The sequence below is a fragment of the Callorhinus ursinus genome, unplaced genomic scaffold (assembly GCF_003265705.2).
Source record: "Callorhinus ursinus isolate GAN/ISIS: 27379988/994484 unplaced genomic scaffold, GSC_fseal_2.0 scaffold9, whole genome shotgun sequence".
NCBI classification, from domain to species: Eukaryota; Metazoa; Chordata; class Mammalia; order Carnivora; family Otariidae; genus Callorhinus; species Callorhinus ursinus.
The window spans coordinates 46,715,449-46,738,792 of record NW_027397071.1 but is presented as its reverse complement, the minus strand read 5'-3'; the positions used below and the strand labels follow the sequence as shown (position 1 = coordinate 46,738,792).

Here is a 23,344-nt window from a genome sequence, read left to right as displayed (position 1 = left end):
CCCTATGTCTAGCTATATAAAAACAAATTTGGAGGGTAGAGTGGGGACGAGAAATCAGAGCACACCGCATCCCACTGTTTGGTATGGCAAGGATACTTGAGTTTCTGAGGGGGAAAATGGACATTGGGGTTATTACTGGGCTTAGGCCACTTTGCTGTTTCCCCACTCAGATTGCTGACTGCCAAGCTAGTGATCCTTAGCAAAAGAGGCTGTAACATATATAGGAGAGTGTAAGAGTTGAGGGTGAATTTGAAGAGGTGTGGCTGAAGGAGGCTCTCCTTCATTAGGGAACTGGTCTGTCTGAGGCACTGTTACCATGCATCGTTAAAGAGTTAGGCTCTTTTTTGTCTTCTCCTTCTTCTTGCAACTGTAAGAATTGCAATTTCTTGAGGGCAAGCACTATGTCAAATATAGAAATTCTGAGGCTCCTCTTCCTTGGGACAAACACCACCTCTCATGCCAACACCAAATGCCTAACACTTACTACATAAGCACACAGGAAAAGCTTTTCTTCTTTTTCAATTGAGATATATTTGATCTACATTGTATTTGTCTCATGTGTACAACAAAATTATTTGCTATATGTATATATTGTGAAATGATCACCACAATAAGTCTAGTTAATATTCATCACCATACATAGTTACAAACTTTTCTTTCTTATGATGAGAACTTTTAAGATCCACTCCCTTAGCAACTTTCAAATATGCAATGCAATATTGTTGACTATAGTCACCATGCTGTACGTTAGACTTATTTATCTTATAAACTGGAAGTTTCTATCTTATGACCATCTTCACCCATTTCACCAGGAAGGCTCTTTTTGACTACAGTTGGCTGGAAGATGACAAACGAGAAAGAAGATGGTAGCAGTAGCTAGGTAAGTAAGAAGCACTGTCCTTTCCTTCTCCCTCCTCTCTTACTCCCATACAAGGGTGTGGGCAGGGGGTGTGGTGCTGGTAAATATTTAATAACCTTTTGTCCAAGTGTAGTTCCAACATGAATGTTGATTGACACTTTCATTTACCTTAACGAACAACATGAACGTGAAACAATAAAGACATATTTTGGAACTTCACTCATTCATCAATGACATAAGCTACTTTTTTCTGCTGAGCCAGACAATAATTTTTGAATTCTAGAATATGTCCTCAATTTTGTGTGCTAGTCAGTGTATGATGGCGACAGGCAAGACAAACTTTTAAGTTTAATCTTCATGAACATTTTCCTTCCCCACTTTCTTAAATCTAGACAAATAACAAATCAAGCCCCCTGTTTGTAGTGTTTGCCAGTTTCTACGGTGTAAACACACCCATGGTTGATTTCAAGTGATTTCAGTGATGGGACATCACTGAATGAGGAATTGAAAAGAAATGTGTAGTAACATGATATTATATAATAGTTCCACCATATGGATACAATAGCGGTAAATGATTTCAATCACAGATAATAGTAAAATATAGTAAAATAATTGGAAAGGGATGAGTTTTGAGTATTTGTTTTTACTATGTCGTTGAATTTTTAGCTTATATAGTTTAATTTTTAATAATAACTTAACCATCTCATAAAATCCCTGAAAATTCAACAGTCAGTCAGTTCTAACAAATTGGTAGGAGCTGGCTCTAGCACAACACTTTTCCCATACCAGAAGCACAAAAGATTATAGGAAGGAAGAAGGGGAGGTGTGCTAGGAAGACTACACCCACCTCCAATTCACTGGCCATACTCCTTTTCCACTTCAGCTCCCACAGTGTCAATAGACTGGCTGGACAGGGGAAGGGAAAGCCTCAACTGGCATGTGGGATCAAAATACTAAATTGGACAGACTTTTAATAACCAAAAGTGATCAGAGCGAAATTGGAGAAATATAAAACTGTTTTATGTTACGTGTTCCTGAGTTGAGAATAGGCAAATGAAACAATTAAGCTAATATTTTATTTTAGGTTTTAAAAAAAACTATATTTGTAAGTGAAATTCAACAATGGTTTTACTCTTGTGGTCAGACATGAGGATCAAAGACATCTTTTTAAAAAGGACTGAAACTATTCCATTTTTGTCTATGCTCAGAAACCATTTAAATACTTCTTTGAAACTTTGAAGAAACTGACCTCTGACACAGCTTCAAGATGGTAGTTTTGTAAAAGATCATTATTTGACTATTTCTCAAAATTTTCTAATTATTAATTTATTTATGTTTTCATTTTCTTGTTGAGACTATTTTCCCCATTTATACTTTCCCAGATTATTCATTATTACACCCGTGTTTCAAAGCAAAGTACTCATTATAATTATTTTAATTTCTTCTATATTCATAGTTTTAGCTCCTTCCTCATTACTGATATTGTGCCTTTATTTTGCCTATTTTTTCCCTTCAATTTCTCAAATTATGGTCATTTTAACATTCTTTTGGGAGGTGTTAGACATGCTAATTTTGTAAAACACTTTTAAAGGTCCCGTATGCTTATGAGAGGAAAGTCAAAACTTGGTGGAAGTACCAGGAAATGATGGGGTTTTTATTTTTATTTTTTTATCTTTCAATAAATGCACACTTAACATGATTTATAAGAAATAAATTGAACCAAATGCTAGATATTTGGTTTATAAGATTAATTATACACAAACTCTGTCCTCAAGTGATCATGATTTTCTTTTCTAGTTTACAATGTCTCTTGTCATATTGTTTTTACTTCTTTTAAAAAACTTTATTATAGGGATTAATTTTGTGAATTTAGTTGAGGAATAACCTAAATTATAGACCCTGCTACCTAGAAACAGATAGACTTAGAGGGTAGACAAAATGGGTATATACACAGAGTTCTTCTAAGCCTGCAGGGACCTGGATAAGGGTGTTCTCTTACTCACTGAATAATGAGCCCAAAGTATGTTTACCACTCAGTTTGCAAAAGAAGAGGGGGGAAGGGTGTCACAGTTTGTCATTCGACCTCCACGCTTCTTTCCTCAAAGTAGGTGGGAAGAACTGTGAAAGGTCTGAGATTTGACCCTACTTACAAGTTAACAAGGTAGCCTACTATAGTTTCATCTATGCTTGTAAAGAAGTAGACTCCTGGGTCAGGGACAAAAGCCTAATTATTGCTCACAGTGATAGGAATAGCATTTTCTGCACCAGTTCTTTGAGCCCCAGTTCCACAGGGCAACAAGCAGAGGGCCAGATGATTCCTGCACACACAGTGGGTAATGTTACAAGAGTGGAACCCTGAGCTTATGGAACCCAAATCTTTTACAATGGACAGTAACAAGTGTGCTCTTGCTCAGAGAAAAGCACTATCTCTTTTTTTTTTATTTAAAGATTTTTATTTATTCATTTGAGCGAGAAAGAATAAGAGAGAGAGAGAGTGTGAAAGCGGGGGAGGGTCAGAGGGAGAAGCAGACTCCCCACGGAGCAGGGAGCCCGATGTGGGGCTCCATCCCGGGACTCCAGGATCATGACCTGAGCCGAAGGCAGTTGCTTAACCAACTGAGCCACCCAGGTGCCCCGAAAACACTATCTCTTTAAAGGCTTTTTGTTATACAAAAGTCCTCGAGGAGATAGGAACAAAGGCATCCAGTGCCTCTGCTCACAAGATGTACAAAAACACAAGAGATCCATGGAGAATTTTTTCCAACAGCAGAGAAGGAATGGGAGGCTAAGAACCTAGGAATACAAATTGATTTCCTAGCACTAGGTTCTCATACAATATGAATAATGAAGCCTGGATTATAAATTTGGTGGGTTAATTTACTAGCATAAAATCATAAATCGGTTTTCTATAAATTGTATTGGTTTTGAGCTGCTTATATATATTTTTAATTCATCCCCCTCTCCCTCCCCCTTTTTGGTCTTATATTTAGGAAAATTCCCTGTGAAATTATATCCTGTTGTAGTTGAGTTAAGGGAATATAAGTAAGGGCCTTGATTTTGTACTGCATGGGCTAGAGTTAAAGGAACGTTGCTGCACATCCATGGAATGAATGTGAAATGGCACTGGCACATAAAAGGAAGTAACCCAAGAGAAGGGCACAGCTCTGACGGAAGCATGGGGGCTGCTCTAAAAGCTGCCTCTTCCCACCTGGAAATCTCTTATGGATAACTTCCCTGATAATGCTTTGGAATGTTTTCTTGTTTTTACAGAACAGCCACTGTGAGATGAAATCCAGAGCTTTCATTCTGATGCCACGGGATAATTCCAAATACATTTTTGTGTCATAAAGACTTCCAGTTTGGATCTTTATTTTAATTATATTACATTTTAATTTGGATAAAATAGTTCTCCAGGTAAATTCCTCAGAAAGAATACATAGGCAGATAACCTTCTATAGTTTTTCATACCCTAAAATTTGTCTCTCTTTTGTTCTCATAAATAAATGATGGTTCAAAAAAATAAAAAATTTTAAAAAAAATGATGATTCATCCAAATAGAGGATGCTTGGATTGCCATTCTATTCAAAAGTTGAAAATGGTTTATTATTTTCTAGCCTCAGAAATGCAGATGAGATGTATGAAACTCATTTGCTTTCCTTTCCTTTGTAATTAACCAACTTTTTTCTACCTTTGGAATTAAATAATCAAATAATTTTACTGTAAGTCTAGCACTTGGTAACTCTTTTGATCTGAAAATTCAAGTATGTCTTCAAAAAAGGGGCATTTTTTCCCTAATATTTATTTCCTTACCATGTTTCTTATTTTCCTGATTTATGTATTAAGTATATATTTACAGGTCAAATATCCTGATTGTGCCTCTATTTGACCTTCTAGATTATCAGTCCAGTTTGCATCTGTATTCTATTCATTTTCCTACTCAATTTTTTATTTAGAAATATATATATACATTAAGATTTATTTATTTGTGAGAGAGAGAATGGGGGGGGCAGAGGGAGAGGAAGAGAGAATCTTAAGCAGACTGTGCTGAGTACAGAGCCTGACATGGAGCTCAATCTCACAACCATGAGATCATGGCCTGAGCCCAAACCAAGGGTTCGACGCTTAACTGACTGCGCCACCCAGGAGCCCCCAGAAATACTTTTTATTTATTTTTTATTTTTTGTTTTTTTTAAAGATTTATTTATTTATTTTGAGAGAGTGAGAATGAGACCGAGAGAGAGAGTACATGAGAGGGGGGAGGGTTAGAGGGAGAAGCAGGCTCCTCGCCGAGCAGGGAACCCGATGCGGGACTTGATCCTGGGACTCCAGGATCATGACCTGAGCCGAAGGCAGTCGCTTAACCAACTGAGCCACCCAGGCACCCCAGAAATATTTTTTAAATCCCTTTTTACTTTAGAAGTATTTTTAAATCCCTTCACTTATTTTTAAATCCCTGATTATTTGTGTCCTTAAGATACATATTTTCTTAAGTTCTCTTCTGTTTCTTCCATAATCTGCCTTATTAGGAGTCACCTCTTCTGATTGTTTTTGTCTCCCTCCTTCATATGAGTGACCTATGATTTCTCTTTGGCCTCTCATTTCAGTGAATGTAGGTTCCCTCAGCACCTATAAAAGTCAGGCTATTTGAAACTCAGGTAATATCAGTCAGGGAGAAATAAGATTTTTTTTGCCATGTATTAGCCGCAAATAAGCTGTTATAAGAGGGTGACTGAGGGAGGGACAAATGAAGAGGCCTCTAGAAATGTTTCTCAAATTTCTAGCTGTATATTAGAATCATCTAGGGTGCTTTGATGCCCAGACTTTTCCCCAATAGTTAAATCATGATCTCTAGGCAGGGCTCAGCATATTTTCCGAAAGCTCTCAAATGGGCAGTCACTGTTGAGAAGCCCTGCTCCAGAACATCAGGTTTCTCCGGTTATGAGCAGTAAGTAGGAGTCCTCTTCCAGCTACAGAGAAGAGGAATGTTCAGCCCAGCAGTGAAGCCCTCCCCACAGAGAGCTAGAGTTGAGGCTGTTACCTTCCCAGAATCCTTGTGGGGCCTTGAAGGAGCCTGTGCCCACATAACTGAGAAATGGTGTGGGCAGTAGCAAGCGAGGCATGAATCTCTTTTTCCACTGACATAAAAGTCTCTTTCTTCTCTATCCTTACGGCTCCCACCTCACCCCACCCTGCTTACCTGTGCTTTACCTAAGATTCTAGAAAGGATTGCCATATGTAAACATGACTTGCGTATCTCATTACTATCTTATTTTTAATGATTGGAATATATGATTGTATATTTCAAAAAAATACAGCTTATATTTGTATTAGCTGGGTTTTGTTTTTGTTTTTTTGAGTGCCTACTGTATGTTGAAGAATTTTGAACTCTTCACATATTTTAATCCGTTTAACTCACACAACAACCCTATGTACTACGTACTATTAATATCCACAGGATAATGATGAGGAGATGAGGAGACTGAGGCACAAAGAGGTTATATAACTTGTCCAAAGTCACAACTAGTAGGAAGTAAAGCTAAGTACAAACCTGGCAACTGGCCTATAAACATCGTTCTCTTCATCTCTATTCCAGGCTAATGTCACACAGAGTATTAAACTAAAGGAACAAGGATTTTGGCCAATTAAATTTCACTATAGGATGCAAGTGAATGCTCTATTCATGTTTAATCATCTTTTTTACATGCAAGTTTATCCTATTGTCATAAAACTATTCCTAAAAGGAATATTCTTTTGACAGGTCTCATTGTAGATTTATTGTTAGGAAAATAATTCTTCTAATGAGAAGCCCCTATTAATCTGTTAATCTAAAGAAAAAGTATTTTTTTGTTGTAACCTCAGTAATCTTGCAATTTTCGGTGACAACTTAAATACTCTTAATCTGTCTCTTTGCCCCTAACTTGTTTTCTATTTTTTTACCACTTTATAAGTGGTAAAATTGCCATTTTCAGCTGATAATCCAGTACTAAATGCTTAGGTAATGGAGAAATCACTTTTTCTCTCCTTTAAAAATTCCTTATCCAGGTAATTTTTTAGTTTTATTTAATTTTTTTAATTTAAATTCAATAAATAACATATAACACATTATTTGTTGCAGGGTTACAGGTCCAGGTAATTTTTTAAAGGGATTTTTCCTAAAATGAGTATGACTCTTTTGTAAAACATCCAATTATGAAAAGTTGTAGAGAAGAGTAGATTTGGTGTTTACTGAGAAATCTTAGAGACTTTTTTATACAGATTAATCAAGAGCTATTTTTAATATTTTATCAATTCCCATTTATCCAAGAAAAATGCAGAAATCCTGAACTAATAATAACATGGAAAATATGTCTCTGGGAGTAAGTGAGAAAGAAGCCCTAAGAATTTGAATGGTTCTCAATCTCAGCTTTATGTAAGAATCATCTGGGGAATCTTGAGAATAGTAATGCCTGGGCTTCACTCCAAACTAATTAAAGTAGAATCCAATTATTTTAAAGCTCCTCAGGTAATACTAATGTGCAGATGGGTTGAAAACTACCACTCTGAAAGCAAAGCTCAGCTACAAATAAACCTGGGCAGATTTCACCAATTAGGTGACCACAGCACCAGATTGAGAGTTGCTATGATATTCAGGAAACCATGGAAGAAAATGGAACGAAGAGATGTTTGTGCTGGGCAGCAAGATTAGAGGAGCACATAAGCTTATGTAAGCTTATCTGAGCAGAGACTCAAAGCATGGTCCCTGGACCAGCAGCACCAGCATTACCTGGAGACTTACTAGACGTGCAAATGATCACGCCCCAGCCAGACCTACTGAATCAAAAACTCTGCAGGTGCAGCCCAGCAATCTGTGTTTTAAGGAGCCTTCCATGTTTGAGACCCACTGGGCTAGAGCAGTGCATCTTTATCTTTAGTGTTCACGGGAATCACCGAGGGGATCTTGTTAATTGCAGCTTCTGTCTGGGAGAAGGGTCAGACATTCTGCATTTCCAACAAGTTCTGGGGTGATAAGATGCTGCTAGATGGAAGACCACCCTTTGAATAGCAAAGGGGCTAAAGGTCAAAAATGAAAGAAGCCTGCAGTGACCAGAAAGTCACTGGTCCAGGTGGGAGCAGTTATGACAAAGTTTAGGCTAAGCTGAGAGCTGTGTGAATTAGATCTGACATCTTGGCTCGGGATTTGCAAGCACTGGTGGAGACTGGTCTCCTAAATTATAATTACCATAACTTATAAGACCAGGAACTGCATCTCAAGATATGGAGGAACTGAATCTATCCAATATAACCAATGAAACCAGGATATCATTATTGATATGAGAAACTTTCAGTCTCATGCTCTGTTATTTAAGCAATCATTTTGTTATAGCTAAAGAGGACTCACTGCAAGAATGGGTTGCTTCCTGGAAAAAGAATGCCCCCCTCCTGAATACCCCACAGACATCTAAAACTTAATACATCCAAAATAAAACAGCTCTTCTCACTCTAATCCTCTTATCCACCCCAATCTGCCTTGCATCATATGTTCTCCTAAGTACAAAGTGTCATAATGCAGCTAGTTACCAAGCCTGGAAGATGCAAGTCATTCTATGTTCAGAACAGGGTGGTGGTGATACAGAGCACAGGCTCTGAAATTGGACTGCTAGAATTTAAATCCAGCTTGGACTACATATCTGTGTGACCTTGGGCAAGTTATTTAATCTCACTGAGATGGACTTTTCATCTGTAAAAATGCACTGAACACACTGAATGGTCACACAGAAAAAATGAGGTAAGAACAGTGTCCCCCCTCCCACCATCACCAATGCATGACTGAAATTCTATTAATTCTACATCTTATTATTTTTTTGGTCTGGATTCTCCTCTGCATTTCTGATGCCTAGAAAAATTATATAGCATAATGCACATACAGAATGCCAGTGAATAAACAAGTATGACATATTCAGGCTACCCTTTGTAAGTACACAGAGAAACTGACTTACTTGATTTTCTAGGTGGACTTCTTTTGGAGTCTATTGGTCTAAAGTTTGAAATAAATCCTGACATTAATTTGGGGCAATGTAATAGAATTCAAGACAAGTCTTTCTTTAAAAATTCAGAATTGTAATTAGTACCTAATTACCATCTGTAATAGTAAGATATTTTATTAAATATTTTATAAACGATGAATATTCACAATGCTGATCAAGTATGTTGTAACTCATAAGCACTATGAAACATACCTGTGTTTGACAAAGCTTACATTTAATACAGATTACATAATTTAAGAAAAATCTACAGTAATGCTTTAAAACTCCAAACTGAAAGTCTGAGGTAATTAAGATGGTTACCTTTTTGCTTTTTTAATTCTGTATGAATTATCTTCTGTGATCCTAGGTACTTTCTTAGATATGGATGGAACAATGGCCTCTTCAAATTCTAAGTGAAAGTCAAACGTCAGGGGTGTAACTGAAGTATTTTTCTTTCCTTGACTCTCAAGGCTGTTTTTCTGCAGGAAAGCCAAAGTACAACATCGTGAAAAAATGAGCACTTTTCATATAGGGAAAAATCCTGTGTGGAAAGGAGTAAAATTAGCCTCACTTTATGCACACATACAGAATTTATGTGCTAGTCAATAATGGAGAAATATTACAGATTGAAAACTAGGGGCCTTGTGTACCAACATTTTTTAGGTGGTTGTTGTGTGTCCTGAGCTGCTCTTTTCCCATTCATGAAATGAAGGAACTTTGGACTAGATGATCATGAAGGCTCCCTTGTAATTCTAAAATTTAGAATTGAAGAATGACCTATAAATTAAGCAAAGACAATCCTCATACACAGAGTTATTGGAAGGAGAGCAACATGGTCTCCAACCTGCTGCTCTCACTGTCCCCACGAACGTGATGAATCACTCCAACATTTGTCTAGTTGCATGAGCCAGAAATCGAGTTAAGAAAGCAATCAAAAGACTTTGTTCAAATATTTATAGAGACGGCCAAAGAAAGAAAAGGATATAGCTTAACGAGTTAGTTAAGGAGCCAAAAATCTTTTCTAAAAAAATCTTTCAGCACTGCACAGAGGAATAAAGTGATGAAAAATGTGAAAGCAAGTCAAAGGATAAGAACTTCTGTTTCTGTCAATGAAGGATTAAGCACTACAGGAATTGCCCACCTGCTGTAAATAACTAGAAAACCGAACAAAACATAGGAAAACAACTGTAATCAGGCATTAGAAAGTAGGCGGGGGTGGGGTGGGGTGGGAGAACCATAATCCCCAAGAAAAGGGAAACAAATGAGGTAAATCCCACAATAGCTCAGCCTACTTATTGGAGGCAGTTTCCACACTGAGATGCAAGGGAGGGGGAGTCACTTCAAACCCTGGGCCTTAATTAACCTTGTTGATTTTAAGAGACAGAAATTGCACGAACAATTACATTCTTGGGCATTCACCCCAGAGAAATGAAAACTTATGTTCACACAAAAACCTGTACACAAATATTCAGAGGAGCTCTCTTTAATCTTTTTTTTAAAGCAGCTTTATTTTTAAAAGCAAAATACTGAAAACAACCCAAATGTCCTTCAATGGGTAAGTGGTTGAAACTCTGTACATCCATATAATGGCATACCACTCAGCAATAAAATTTATATATTATTTATAATAATAAAGCTATTGATCCATGCAAAAACTTAGATGAGCCTAAAGGGCATTATGGCTTGTGCATAAGCAGGGGTAGCAGAAGAGGGAGAAGCAGGCTCCCCATTGAGCAGGGAGCCCTATGTGGGGCTCAATCCCAGGAACCAGGGATCATGACCTGAGCCAAAGGCAGATGCTCAACCAACTGGACCATTCAGGAGCCTCTCTTTAAGTATAATTTTTATATATATCTGTATGTTGCTTATTTCCAAAAGCATGTTTTAATTTTATACTTTAAAAAATAAGAAAGGTTTAGATTTTGATTACGTATACTCTCAAAAGAATTTCCAGATAATCCTCTCTCAGTAACACATAAAGTAGGCATAATAACACAAAATCAGAAAATGCATTGAAATGCTTTGCACAAAGGAAACTCTTAGTAAAAGGTAAGAATTATTATGACTAATCATATATAAAAGGGAATTCCAGGACAAATTAAATAGATTTAGCTCTGATTATATTTTCAAAAGTACATTTCATTTTAAACAAAAAATTAAAACGGAATGAACTTGGGGTGCTTAAGTCCAATATGGTTGCTTTAGGAAGTTACTCTTGGTTTGCTATTTCAAAATTTGGGTAACGATAATAGAATGAATTTATTGTTTTTTCCAGTATTTCCCTACTTTATTTTCTGAATAAAAGGAGACAATTATGGGGAAAAAAAGAAAATCAAGTTATTATTCAAGCATCAAAATTTTCATTTTCAGGCTCACAAATATGTTCAGTCACTTTAGAGCTCCTCTCTGTGCTATTTTCCTTGATTTCTTGGACTCTACGCTCTTTATGCCTCATTTACTCACGTTGTTATATTATTTTGCAAGTTTTTGTGTAACCAAATTAAATTGCTCATATGTGCTAAGAATCTGTCTTTTTTTTTCTTAAAGATTTTATTTATTTGTCAGAAAGAGATAGAGAGAGAGAGCACAGGCAGGAGGAAGGGCAGGCAGAGGGAGAAGCTGGCTCCCCAGTGAGCAAGGAGCCCCATGCGGGACTCCATCCCAGAACCCTGGGATCATGACCTGAGCTGAAGGCAGACGCCCAACCAACTGAGCCACCCAGGCGTCCCCAAAATCTGGTTTTTAAAACTATATTTTTTGGGGGGATGCCTGGGTGGCTCAGTCGTTAAGCATCTGCCTTAGGCTCCCTGCTCGGTGGGAAGCCTGCTTCTCCCTCTCCCACTCCCCCTGCTTGTGTTCCCTCTCTCACTGTGTCTCTCTCTGTCAAGTAAATAAATAAATCTTAAAAGAAATAAACCTATATTCTTTTTTTTTAAGATTTATTTATTTATTTGGGGGGGAGAGAGAGCACATAAGGGGGGAGGGGCAGGGGCAGAGGCAGAGGGAGAGGGGAAGCAGACTCCTGCTGAGCAGGAAGCCAGATGCAGGGCTCCATCCACGACCCAGGGGTCATGATCTGAGCTGAAACCAAGAGTCTGACGCTCCATCAACTGAGCTACCCAGGGTCCCCAAAAACTATATTCTTTATTAGTATTTTATATTGAATTTTATAAAAGTCTCACCTTTTTTACTTTAAATTTTATGACCTTTATTTTTAATTTGGGTAACTATACCAAATATTTTCTTCCTTTTAATAAACCAATTAAATAAATTTTTATATGTTTAAAATACTAGTGAGAACTACAGTAGTCACATTTACTATTTGACTGCCTATTTGATTTTTTTATCTTAATCACTTTAGATACATTATAACCTAATGTAATATGGCAGCTATCCAATAGCCAAAATATGGAAAGAGCCCAAATGTCCATCAACTGATGAATGGATACACACACACACACACACACACACACACACACACACACACACACTGGAATATTACTCAGCCATCAAAAAGAATGAAATCTTGCCATTTGCAATGATGTGAATGGAGCTAGAGTGAATATTATGCTAAGCAAAATAAATCGGTCAGAAAAAGACAAATACCATATGATTTCACTCATATGTGGAATTTAAGAAACAAAGCATATGAACATAAGGGAAGGGAAGGAAAAAAAATTAGAGGAAAACAGGGAGGTAAACCATAAGAGACTCTTAACTTTAGGAAACAGACTGAGGGTTGCTGGAGGGGAGGTGGTTGGGGGGATGGGGTAACTGGGTGATGGACATTAAAGAGGACACTTGTAATGAGCATTGGGTGTTATATGCAACTGATGAATCACTGAACTGTACCCTGAAACTAATGATACACTATATGTTAACTAACCTGAATTTAAATAAAATCTTGAAAGAAAAAAATAAGGCAGCTATCCAGAAATTACCTTGTATATCTAATTAATTCTTTATAGTATATGCTTACATGGACTACTTTTTGAACTAATATAATTATTTGCTTTTTACAAATTAGTTTATATTTCCATATGAATGCATCATTAACTAAAAAGTAAAAATCATTCACATTTGAAATGATTAAATTTCAATGATGAAATTTAATTTTAGCTTTCATTTACAAACCTTTGCTCTTCTGGCCAAGAGTATCTTTGCCTGTTCATCCAGAATATCGAACTTCTCTAAGATTTTTTCTGCCATTTTCAGTCAGTAAATTCCTATTTAAAAAGGAGAAAAGAGAAGAAATCTCCCAAACAATTAAAATTTAAACATATAATTTGATTATTTAGGCATAAGAGACCCACATTTACATTACTGTTTGAGGTACAAAAGAGAACTGTATAGATCATGGAATCAATCATGGGATTATAGAGGTATCCAGGTTTTTTTTAGACAGAAGGTCACATGATCAGAACTCCCAGATGTGTGTGGACCTTAGCAATGTTTAAATGTATGATGTGACTCATACTTGAAGCAAGGGCATTTGGCTTGATTTATACCTATTTTCTTTTTGTTGTGATATAATTTTAATGAAAGCAAATGTGAAGAGTTCACATTTGTATAATTAATTGCATTCAAATTAAATTGGTCAATGATCCAAGACTGTTAATACAGCTCTTAGAAAGTGGCCAAGCTGGTTGAGTCCTATTGCCCTAATAACTCAAATTCTCTAGTCAATTAATATTGCTGAAAATTAGATCTGGGGTCAGGCAGTCCATATTAGGCTTGGGGGCCTGAATGTTAGACATCAGGATATAAAGTACCTTTTCAATGCACTACAAATAGCTAGGAGCAGAGTAGAGGCAAATATCAGAATGTTAACCCAAAGCTCCATCTAGATTTTTGCTCAGTGAATTGAATGTGCTCCAGTGGCATTTAAATGTAAACATGGTATGGTTCACAGAAAGTACTGAATTCATCAATATTTCCAAGGAACATCAATGTCAACACGAAGGTTCTTTCTAGCTCAAAAATATCTATGCTATTTCTCTCATATTGTATATCATTCAATCAGTATTTCCCAAAACAATACTGCATGAAAAGACAAGGATTAAGGATTCTATGCCAAAAGCTCACATTATTTAGTACTTGGTTTCTTTTAGCAGTCTTTTCTACTCTTGGACTCTTCTGGGCCATGTGGCTGTAGGCAGATTGTTTGCCTTGTTACAAACCATATAACCTGAAGTTGCAGACTGGAGAGGGAATATGGAGGCAAGTGTGTAAGCATAACTATGAGTACCTCAGACTTTCTGGGTCTCCTATTGAAGAGTACGGGACAGATTTTAGAAGAGAATATAGATTATCTAGACACTGTGTGTTGTCTTTTCCAAGCCAGGAACCAGTCCTCTCATATATACTAAAAACAACTAAAGGAATTGTAGTTTCTGTTTTTTTCCTTAAGCATAATATGAGTTCAAGGGGGTGGAGAAGGCTCCCATATTTCTCACCAAAATTTCTTTAATTGGGGACAAAGATTTCATTTTCTCAATAAGGGATAGAAATGCAAATAAGTGTAAGAACAAGAATATTGAAGTGAATGGGTTTCCCAGTTTGAGGAAGGGATAAATTACACAAAGGACAACTGAGGCACAAAGCTTACTTGTGAGAGGGAACAGAAAGCAGGTCTTTTTAAAGGATAAGATGTCCTGCACCTCTCACTTGTCACGCATCTTCAACATCACATCAGACATTTTAGGATGCACCATATCATCACATTTACACACACATACACACACACACAGAGCGGTAATTTGAAGGAATTGTTTTTTATTTAAAATTATTTTTCTATAGTAAATTACTTAGCTATGATATGATTTCTAGCAAATCACTGTGCATATCATAAGGTTTTCTTGAAGTGAGAAAACCTAAGCAACAAAATTATTTTTAAATGTCAGTGACAGTTTTATGAGTACTAAATTTGACTGTTAATGAAACTGACGGAATGTTATTAATTTTAGTTTTGTAGTTTTATTTTGTAGTTCATATTTTGAAGCCTATGCTTTTTTTCAGTTTGCAAATGTTTTCATAGGTCTTTGGCAGTGTGCCAATGGTTTCTAATGGATAAATGGCCCTGGGACAAAGTGGAGGTGAGGAAACACTACAGACTAACTTGCTTACTTTCATCATTATACCAAGGGTACCAAGGGCTTAGCTATATCTCTTCAAATAAACACTGACAGCAAAGTAACATCGGGCAGGTCTACTACAATGGTGTATCTGAACTGCTCTGCATAAACTAAAAACTAATCCTTTAATGCAAAATACTGTATTATGTGTTCCTCAATATGACTTTCTGTGTTTCAGTCCTTTCTTGATTCAATCTTTTTCATTTTAATGTCTACTTTAAACCAGCATATTGATTTCAAACTTCTACTTCATACTTCTATTTCTATGAGCACATATTCTACTTCATTATTCTATTTCTAAGCATATATTATCATCAGATGGTAAACATTTAATTGTTCATTTCTTCATTTGGCTACTTAATTTTATTACATGAGCGATATTGTGCTAGGCATTCCACCAAATCTACTGAGGAAGTTGGCACCTGGCAGGCATTATCTTCCTGAGCAACGCAGATGGGCTACCCTCTATCACTAAGAAAACAGAGGCCATCAGTCTCCTAGGTGGCTCAGTCGGTTAAACTGGCTCAGGTCATGATTTCAGGGTTGTGAGATCAAGCCTCATGTGGGCTCCATGCTCAGCAGTTTCTGCTTGAGATTCTCCCTCTGCTCCTCCCCCTCGCCCTGCTTGCAAGCGCCTCTCTCTCTCTCTCTAAAATAATAAAATAAATAAATAAAATCTTAAAAGAAAAAGAAAGAAAACAGAGACCATCAAGTAAGAACTTCTTCAACTTCTCTCTCTCATGCTAAAGTCTTATCTGCATCTATTCCCATCTCATTTATATTTTAGTTTTAATGGAAGTGTTGCCTCTCCCATCCATAGCTAATCCCTCCCAGGGTACTCTAGACTCTATTACCTCTGTCTTGCTAAAAGAATTACTTCCATTGGTTGCACCCTCTCTCTGGTATCTGTCAATATCTTTTCTTCACCAATTTCTTCTCCTTAGCATGCTCACACCTCTTCTAGTTTTAAAAAAGAAAAAACTTCTTCCCCTCACCCTGCTAGCTGTTATTCTCTCTCATCTTCCCTGATTGACACATTTCTTAAAATGCTCATCTTTACTTAGGGTTTCTAATTTCTTACATTTCTTTTCCTTCTTAATTTACCATCATTTGGCTTCCTTCTATACTCTGGTACTAAATCTACTCTCATAGGCTACCAGGGTCACCATCTTATAAATTAGTGAGCCCTTTTCTGCTCTTATTTACCTTATTTGAATGTCTACAACTCTTTTTTTTTTTAAAGATTTTATTTATCTTTGACAGAGACAGAGTGTGAACAAGCAAGGGAAGCAGCAGGCAGAGGGAGAAGCAGGCTCCCTGCTTGGCAGGGAGCCCTATGTGGGGCTCAATCCCAGGACCATGGGATCATGACTTGAGCCGAAGGCAGACGCTTAACTGTCTGAGCCATCCAGGCGCCCCTGCCTACAACTCTTATTCATGTGGACCACTCCTTTCTATGGAAACTGCCCTCTCTTGGTTTCTATCACAACAGTCACATCTTCTTACTCTCTGAAGATTCTTTCTTCCTTCAATCACTTCCTAAATACTTGTGAGAGGGAAGTGTTCCTCATCCTTAGTGTTTCTAAAGGCTCAGGCCATCTTTTTCATTATTCCATACATTCTTTGGGATGACCTCCCAAACTCATAGCTTCATCTGCCACCATCTGGTTTCAAACAAAATCTCTGAGTTCCAAACCCATATTCCTAGCTCAACCCACATTTCTCACAGGTAGCCCAAATTAGATCTAAATGTAAACTTGTCCACATCCTCCTCCGTCAGCCAAAAGCTTCTTTCAACCTTTATTATCACATTAGTTATCTCTTAGACATCCAGCCCATAAACTTAGGCATTGTAATAACAATCCTTGTTACTGCAGAATGAACTCAGAAATTTCCAAGGAATACAGATGTCCAGTTGCTACCCCAGGCCTGCTAAGTCAGGATTTACAGAGGTGAAGAGAAGGAATCTATTTTTTAAAGCCATACTGATTCAGCTATTCCCCAAACCGGGATTTGGTCACCACTCTGCTGGAAAACTCCCTCTCATTCCCTCCCTAAATATACACAATTTTTATCTTGTGTTTGCTACATCTTACATATCCTCTCAGTTTTTCTCCTCTTATCCATTCACATTGCTATTGTTTCTGTTTAGGGTTCCATAACTTCCTGCCTGGATTATTGCCATAGTTTCAAAATATGTCTATACATTTGATCCATTCTATCTTCCATTCTGTCCTTCACATTTGTCTGACTTATTTTCTCAGGAAAACACACACACACACACACACACACCACATCCCTAATTAAGGCTTCAGTCTCTCCCTACAGCTTTCAGGACAAAGGGTCAAGTTCCTTGATTTATCATGTAAGAATCATGATTTGGCCTCCAAGTCTTTAACCTCATCTGCTTCTTCTTCATGTATACATGATACCCTACTCCTAAGGAACAACTTGCAGTTCCTCCAATGTGTTGTATTCTTCTTTACTTGTTGCTTGGCTTCTGCTGTTCCCTCTGCCTTCAAAGTTGTTCTTCCATTGCTTGTATTTCTAAGGTCTATTCATCCTTCAAGACCCAACACAAATAACACCTCTGTGGGGAAGGCTTCTCTGATACACTGTGATTTATTTATTTATTTATTTTATTATGTTATGTTAGTCACCATACATCATTAGTTTTTGATGTAGTGATCCACGATCCATTGTTTTTGTATAACACCCAGTGCTCCATGCAGTACATGCCCTCCTTAATACCCATCACCTGGCTAACCCATTCACCCACCCCCTTTCCCTCTAAAACCCTGTTTGTTTCTCAGAATCCATAGTCTCTCATGGTTCATCTCTCCCTCCAATTTCCCCCCCTTAATTTTTCCCTTCCTTCTCCTAATGTCCTCCATGTTATTCCTTATGTTCCACAAATAAGTGAAACCCTGTGATAATTGACTTTCTCTGCTTGACTTATTTCACTTAGCATAATCTCCTCCAGTCCCAACCATCTTGATGTAAAAGTTGGGTATTCATCCTTTCTGATGGCTGAATAATATTCCATTGTATATATGGACCACATCTTCTTTATCCATTCATCTGTTGAAGGGCATCTCGGTTCTTTCCACAGTTTGGTTATTGCGGACATTGCTGCTATGAACATTGGGGTGCAAAAGGCCCTTTTTTTCACTACATCTGTGTCTTTGGGGTAAATACCCAGTAGTGCAATTGCTGGGTCAGAGGGTAGCTGTATTTTTAACTTTTTGAGGAAACTCTACACTGTTTTTCCAAAGTGGCTGTACCAACTTGCATTCCCACCAACAGTGTAAGAGGGTTCCCCTTTCTCCACAACCTTTCCAACATTTGTTATTTCTTTCCCTGTCAATTTTTGCCATTCTAACTGGTGTAAGGTGGTATCTCAATGTGGTTTTGAATTGAATTTCCCTGATGGCTAATGATGACGAACATTTTTTCATGTGTCTGTTAGTCATTTCTATGTCTTCCTCAGAGAAGTGTCTTTTCATGTCTTCTGCCCATTTTTTGACTTATTTGTTCTTTTGGGTGTTGAGTTTGAGAAGTTCTTTATAGATCTTGGATACCAGCCCTTTATCTGTAGTGTCATTTGCAAATATCTTCTCCCATTCTGTGGGTTGCCTCTTTGTTGTGTTGACTGTTTCTTTTGCTATGCTTTTTATCTTGATGAAGTCCCAAAAGTTCATTTTTGCTTTTGTTTCACTAGCTTTTGGAGATGTATCCTCAAAGAAGTTGCTGTGGCCGATGTCAAAGAGGTTACTGCCTATGTTCTCCTCTAGGATTTTGATGGATTCCTGTCTCACATTGAGGTCTTTCATCCATTTTGAGCTTATCTTTGTGTTTGGTGTTAGAGAATGGTCAAGTTTAATTCTTCTGTATGTGGCTGTCCAATTTTCCCAGCACCATTTATTGAAGAGACTTTTTTCCATTGCATGTTTTTTTCCTGCTTTGTCAAAGATTATTTGACCATAGAGTTGAGGGTCCATATCTGGACTCTCTCTTCTGTTCCTTTGGTCTATATGTCTGTTTTTGTGCCAGTACCATGCTGTCTTGGTGATCACTGCTTTGTAATATAGCTTGAAATCGGGCAACGTGATGCCCCCAGCTTTGTTTTTCTTTTTCAACATTTCCTTGGTGATTCGGGGTCTTTTCTGATTCCATACAAATTTTAGGATTGTTTGTTCCAGCACTTTGAAAAATGTCATTGGAATTTTGATCAGGATAGCATTGAAGGTATAGATTGCTCTGGGTAGCATAGACATTTTAACAATGTTTATTCTTCTGATCCATGAGCATGGAATGTTTTCCCATTTTTGTGTCTTCTTCAATTTCTTTCATGAGTATTCTGTAGTTCCTAGAGTATAGATCCTTTACCTCTTTGGTTAGGTTTATTCCGAGGTATCTTACGAAACTAGAAGCTGGTTCTTTGAAAGAATTATTAAGATTGATAAACCACTGGCCAGACTTATCCAAAAGAAAACAGAAAGGACTCAAATTAATAAAATTATGAATGAAAGGGGAGAGATCATGACTAACACCAAGGAAATAGAAACAATTATTAGAAATTATTATCAACAGCTATATGCCAACAAACTGAGCAATCTGGATGAAATGGTTGCTTTCCTGGAAACCTATAAGCTGCCAAGACTGAAACAGGAAGAAATTGACAACCTGAATAGGCCAATAACCAGTAATGAGATGGAAGCAGTGATCAAAAACCTCCCAAAAAACAAGAGTCCAGGGCCTGATGGATTCCCTACGGAATTCTACCAAACATTCAAAGAAGAAATAGTACCTTTTCTACTGAAGCTGTTTCAAAAAATAGAAACAGAAGGAAAGCTTCTAGACTCATTCTATGAGGCCAGCATTACCTTAATCCCCAAACCAGGCAAAGACCCCTTCAAAAAGGAGAATTTCAGACCGATATCCCTGATGAATATGGATTCCAAAATCCTCAACAAAATCCTAGCTAATAGGATCCAACAATACATTAAAAGGATCATCCACCACTACCAAGTGGGATTTATTCCTGGGATGCAAAGGTGGTTCTACACTCGCAAATCAATCAATGTGACAGAACACATTAATAAGAGGAGAGAGAAGAACCACATGGTCCTCTCAATTGATGCAGAAAAAGCATTTGACAAAATACAGCATCCTTTCCTGATTAAAACTCTTCAGAGTATAGGGATAGAGGGAACATTCCTCAAGTTCATAAAATCCATCTATGAAAAACCCACAGTGAATATCATCCTCAATGGGGAAAAGCTGAGAGCCTTTCCCTTAAGATCAGGAACATGTCAAGGATGCCCACTCTTGCCATTATTTTTCAACATAGTACTAGAAGTCCTAGCAACAGCAATCAGACAACAAAAAGAAATAAAATGTATTCAAATTGGCAAAGAAGAAGTCAAACTCTCTCTTTTCACAGATGACATGATACTTTATGTGGAAAACCCGAAAGACTCCACCCCCAAATTACTAGAACTCATACAACAATTCAGTAATGTGGCAGGATACAAAATCAGTGCACAATAGCACCAAAAACCATACACTGTGATTTAAATGTCCAGTGTCCGTGCTTACATGATAGTCTATGTATATTGCTAACCCAGTTCTTATCATTCTCTATTAAACCATTTGATATTCTTGTTTTACTCTTCCTCTAGACCATGTGTTTCTTGAAAGCAGGAACCATGTCTAATTCATCTTTGCATCCCTATTACCTAACAATATGAATGAATTTACCAACAGCCACAAAGGAAATGGACAACTATAAATGTTATAACAGCTTTTAACTGGCAATTTACATTTATGAGTTTGCAAAAGTAATTGTCAAAGTCCTGTTGACGTTCTTCTAGATCAAGCTATAGCATTTAAAAGCATTACTTTCTCTCCAACCTTCAAACTTAGAAAGGCAGCATAATGTGTTGGTTAAGAACATGGACAGATGGAGTCAGACTGCCTGGAGTCCTTGGCTCTGCTACTTATCAGCTGTATGACTCTGGGCTAATTGCTTAACTTCTCTGTGTTGCCCCTTTGTTGTTCCATCTGTAAAATGGAAATAAGACAAGCACCTACTTTATGGGGGGTTGTTACAAGGTTCAGTTGAATGAATATAAGTGACATATAATGTTTGGTAAATAAAATAAGTAAAAACAAATAATGATGCACTTACCTGTTAGGGATAACATGTGTGGGATACCTATAAATGCTGCAAAATGCATGTTTTCCACCTGCATTCCATTTCATTCTTTTTCTGCAATACCTGCCATATGTCTAACTGTCTGCTTACTTCTTTCACAGTGTACTTCTTTAATTATACCTACAAAAACTCCTTGGAACTTGATAAACAATGAGAATTTACTCAGCAATTTAATATCTTCTATTTTAATCCAGCAATTCAGTATCTTCTGTATCATGTCATCTGATTATATTGTTTCCTTTCCTTCTCTAATTCTTTCATAGTTTTATTTCTCAATTTTCTATTAAAATCTTATCCTGAGTACAGTTAACAGAAACTAAAACTATGTCCTATAAAGCACAAGTATAGGCCTTGAATATATAAAACAACTACTTAGGGAAACAACCCTGATAAGCATTACCATGTCTCCATACTGGATACGCATCAAAAACACATAATTAGGTTTTGCTCAAGCAAATAAATCTAGTCGTCCCCCTTACAACCAATACATTAACTGGGGTGGGAGAGATGATCTCAATTCTGAAATATGTATAGATACATCTGAAGTGTCCATATATGTACTTACACTTGTAGGGAAATGCTCTACTCTGGATTGTAGGGTTCTTATGTGGTCACAGAAGCCTAACTCACAGAATCTTGGGGTTAGAATGGGTCATAGTCTCTCACATAATTCCATGAACAGTGAAGCAACATTGACCCCAATTGGACAAGACTTTTCTGATCCTTGTCTTTATCTCATTGTCATTGTCTTCCCCAGACCTGCAGGTTTCACTTTTCCTTCCAATTGTTTGCTGTACTCTACTGCCCCTAATTTGCCTGCCCCAATCTTCCTCCTCATCCCTCAAATACTTATTCTTCATAATTCCATCAGAGCTGTCTTTTTGATGATACTGAATTGTTGACCAACTCCAGCTCCAGGATACAAACCTTAACTAGCTCCCCATTACCTACAGAATAACATGCAAACTCTTCAGATGACATATGAGATGTCTGAAAGAGAGGCAGTCCAGGATCTGGCTCAGTCCACCTTTTAAGTTAATCTCCCCCCATATCCAGTCTTCTACTGCCATACTCTATGATTCTTATTCCCTGGATGCATCCTGCCTTTCTCCCAGGCATGTTCTTCACTCATGCTTTTCCTTTCCCTGGCAATGTTCTCTCCTCATGTCTTCCAGTCTAAAGCCTACTCTTTATCAAATCCTAGTATGAAAGCTACCTCTTCTGCGAAATTTTCCTTGACATCCTCACATTCCTTGTCTTGGTGACAGTCTCTTCCTCATGTGTGCTCCTAGCATGCTTTGTCCTACACCATAGATTTTGGTATGTTGTGCTATAGAAATTCACTCTTTGACAAATTGCCTCCTCACTGTGTTGAAAGCTCATGATTACCTACCTCTGAATCTCAGCACCAGGTAAAGGATTTTATACCTTACTTGGATCTGAAAATTACAATTTAATTTGTAGATGTCTCTGATTATATCATTTTAGGGAGAGTAATCCCAGTTTATCTGTAATAGATGATGTTAATCGAGGATGATTTACTGGGGGATGAAACACGAAGTTGAGTGAATGATTATAAAATATGGTTCTTGCCAAATCTAAATTCAGTAAAATTATTTTCAAAGGAAACTTGGATTTATGTTCTCAATTACTGGCTCAGTAATGACAGTTTTTTGAAAAAGAACACAATGAAACAGAGAACTTGCCAACTAGGACAGACGAAATTCTCAGTCGCTCTTCCAGTAAATCACTCACAGACCTTGCTGTGAAGACTTAGCTGCATAATGAACAATTTCAAGGTTGCAGGGCCAATGGTATAAGCACATCAGAGGCTGAGTCATACTAAAAATAACAATATCAGACTAAAAAGTTGCTTTTAAGAGCAATACTTCATTTTTAAAAGTTAGCACCTTTGGGACTGAAAAAAATTCAAAAAGCACACAAACAAAAAACCCCCATGCTCAACATAATAAGCTCTGCTAAACAGGCTTCTTTAGTAAGTTCTAAATGTCTCCTATTAAAGGAAGAACTCAGGAAAACCAAAAGGGTCTCAGATTCACAAATTAAAGAGTAAGACTGAGCAATTATCTAGAAAATGGAAGTTTAAATTAAAATTTTCTTCCATTAT

At 37.3% G+C, this 23,344-nt stretch overlaps 1 protein-coding gene across 3 annotated transcripts in view; it reads right to left on the bottom strand.

Annotated features, from left to right (window-relative positions):
- The window catches only part of CUNH1orf141 (chromosome unknown C1orf141 homolog), a 59,557-nt gene extending 37,743 nt beyond the window's left edge, over positions 1 to 21,814 (bottom strand). For all 3 annotated transcript variants that reach the window (XM_073896008.1, XM_073896009.1, XM_073896010.1), the window contains exons 1-4: positions 21,782 to 21,814; positions 20,913 to 21,062; positions 12,997 to 13,088; positions 9,184 to 9,341 (exon numbers count right to left, since the gene is read on the bottom strand). In XM_073896008.1, the coding sequence (XP_073752109.1) occupies positions 9,184 to 9,341; positions 12,997 to 13,071 (233 nt within the window). In that variant the 5' untranslated portion in view covers positions 13,072 to 13,088; positions 20,913 to 21,062; positions 21,782 to 21,814. The remainder of the gene's footprint in view (positions 1 to 9,183; positions 9,342 to 12,996; positions 13,089 to 20,912; positions 21,063 to 21,781) is intronic.
- Between the last annotated feature and the right edge of the window lie 1,530 nt (positions 21,815 to 23,344).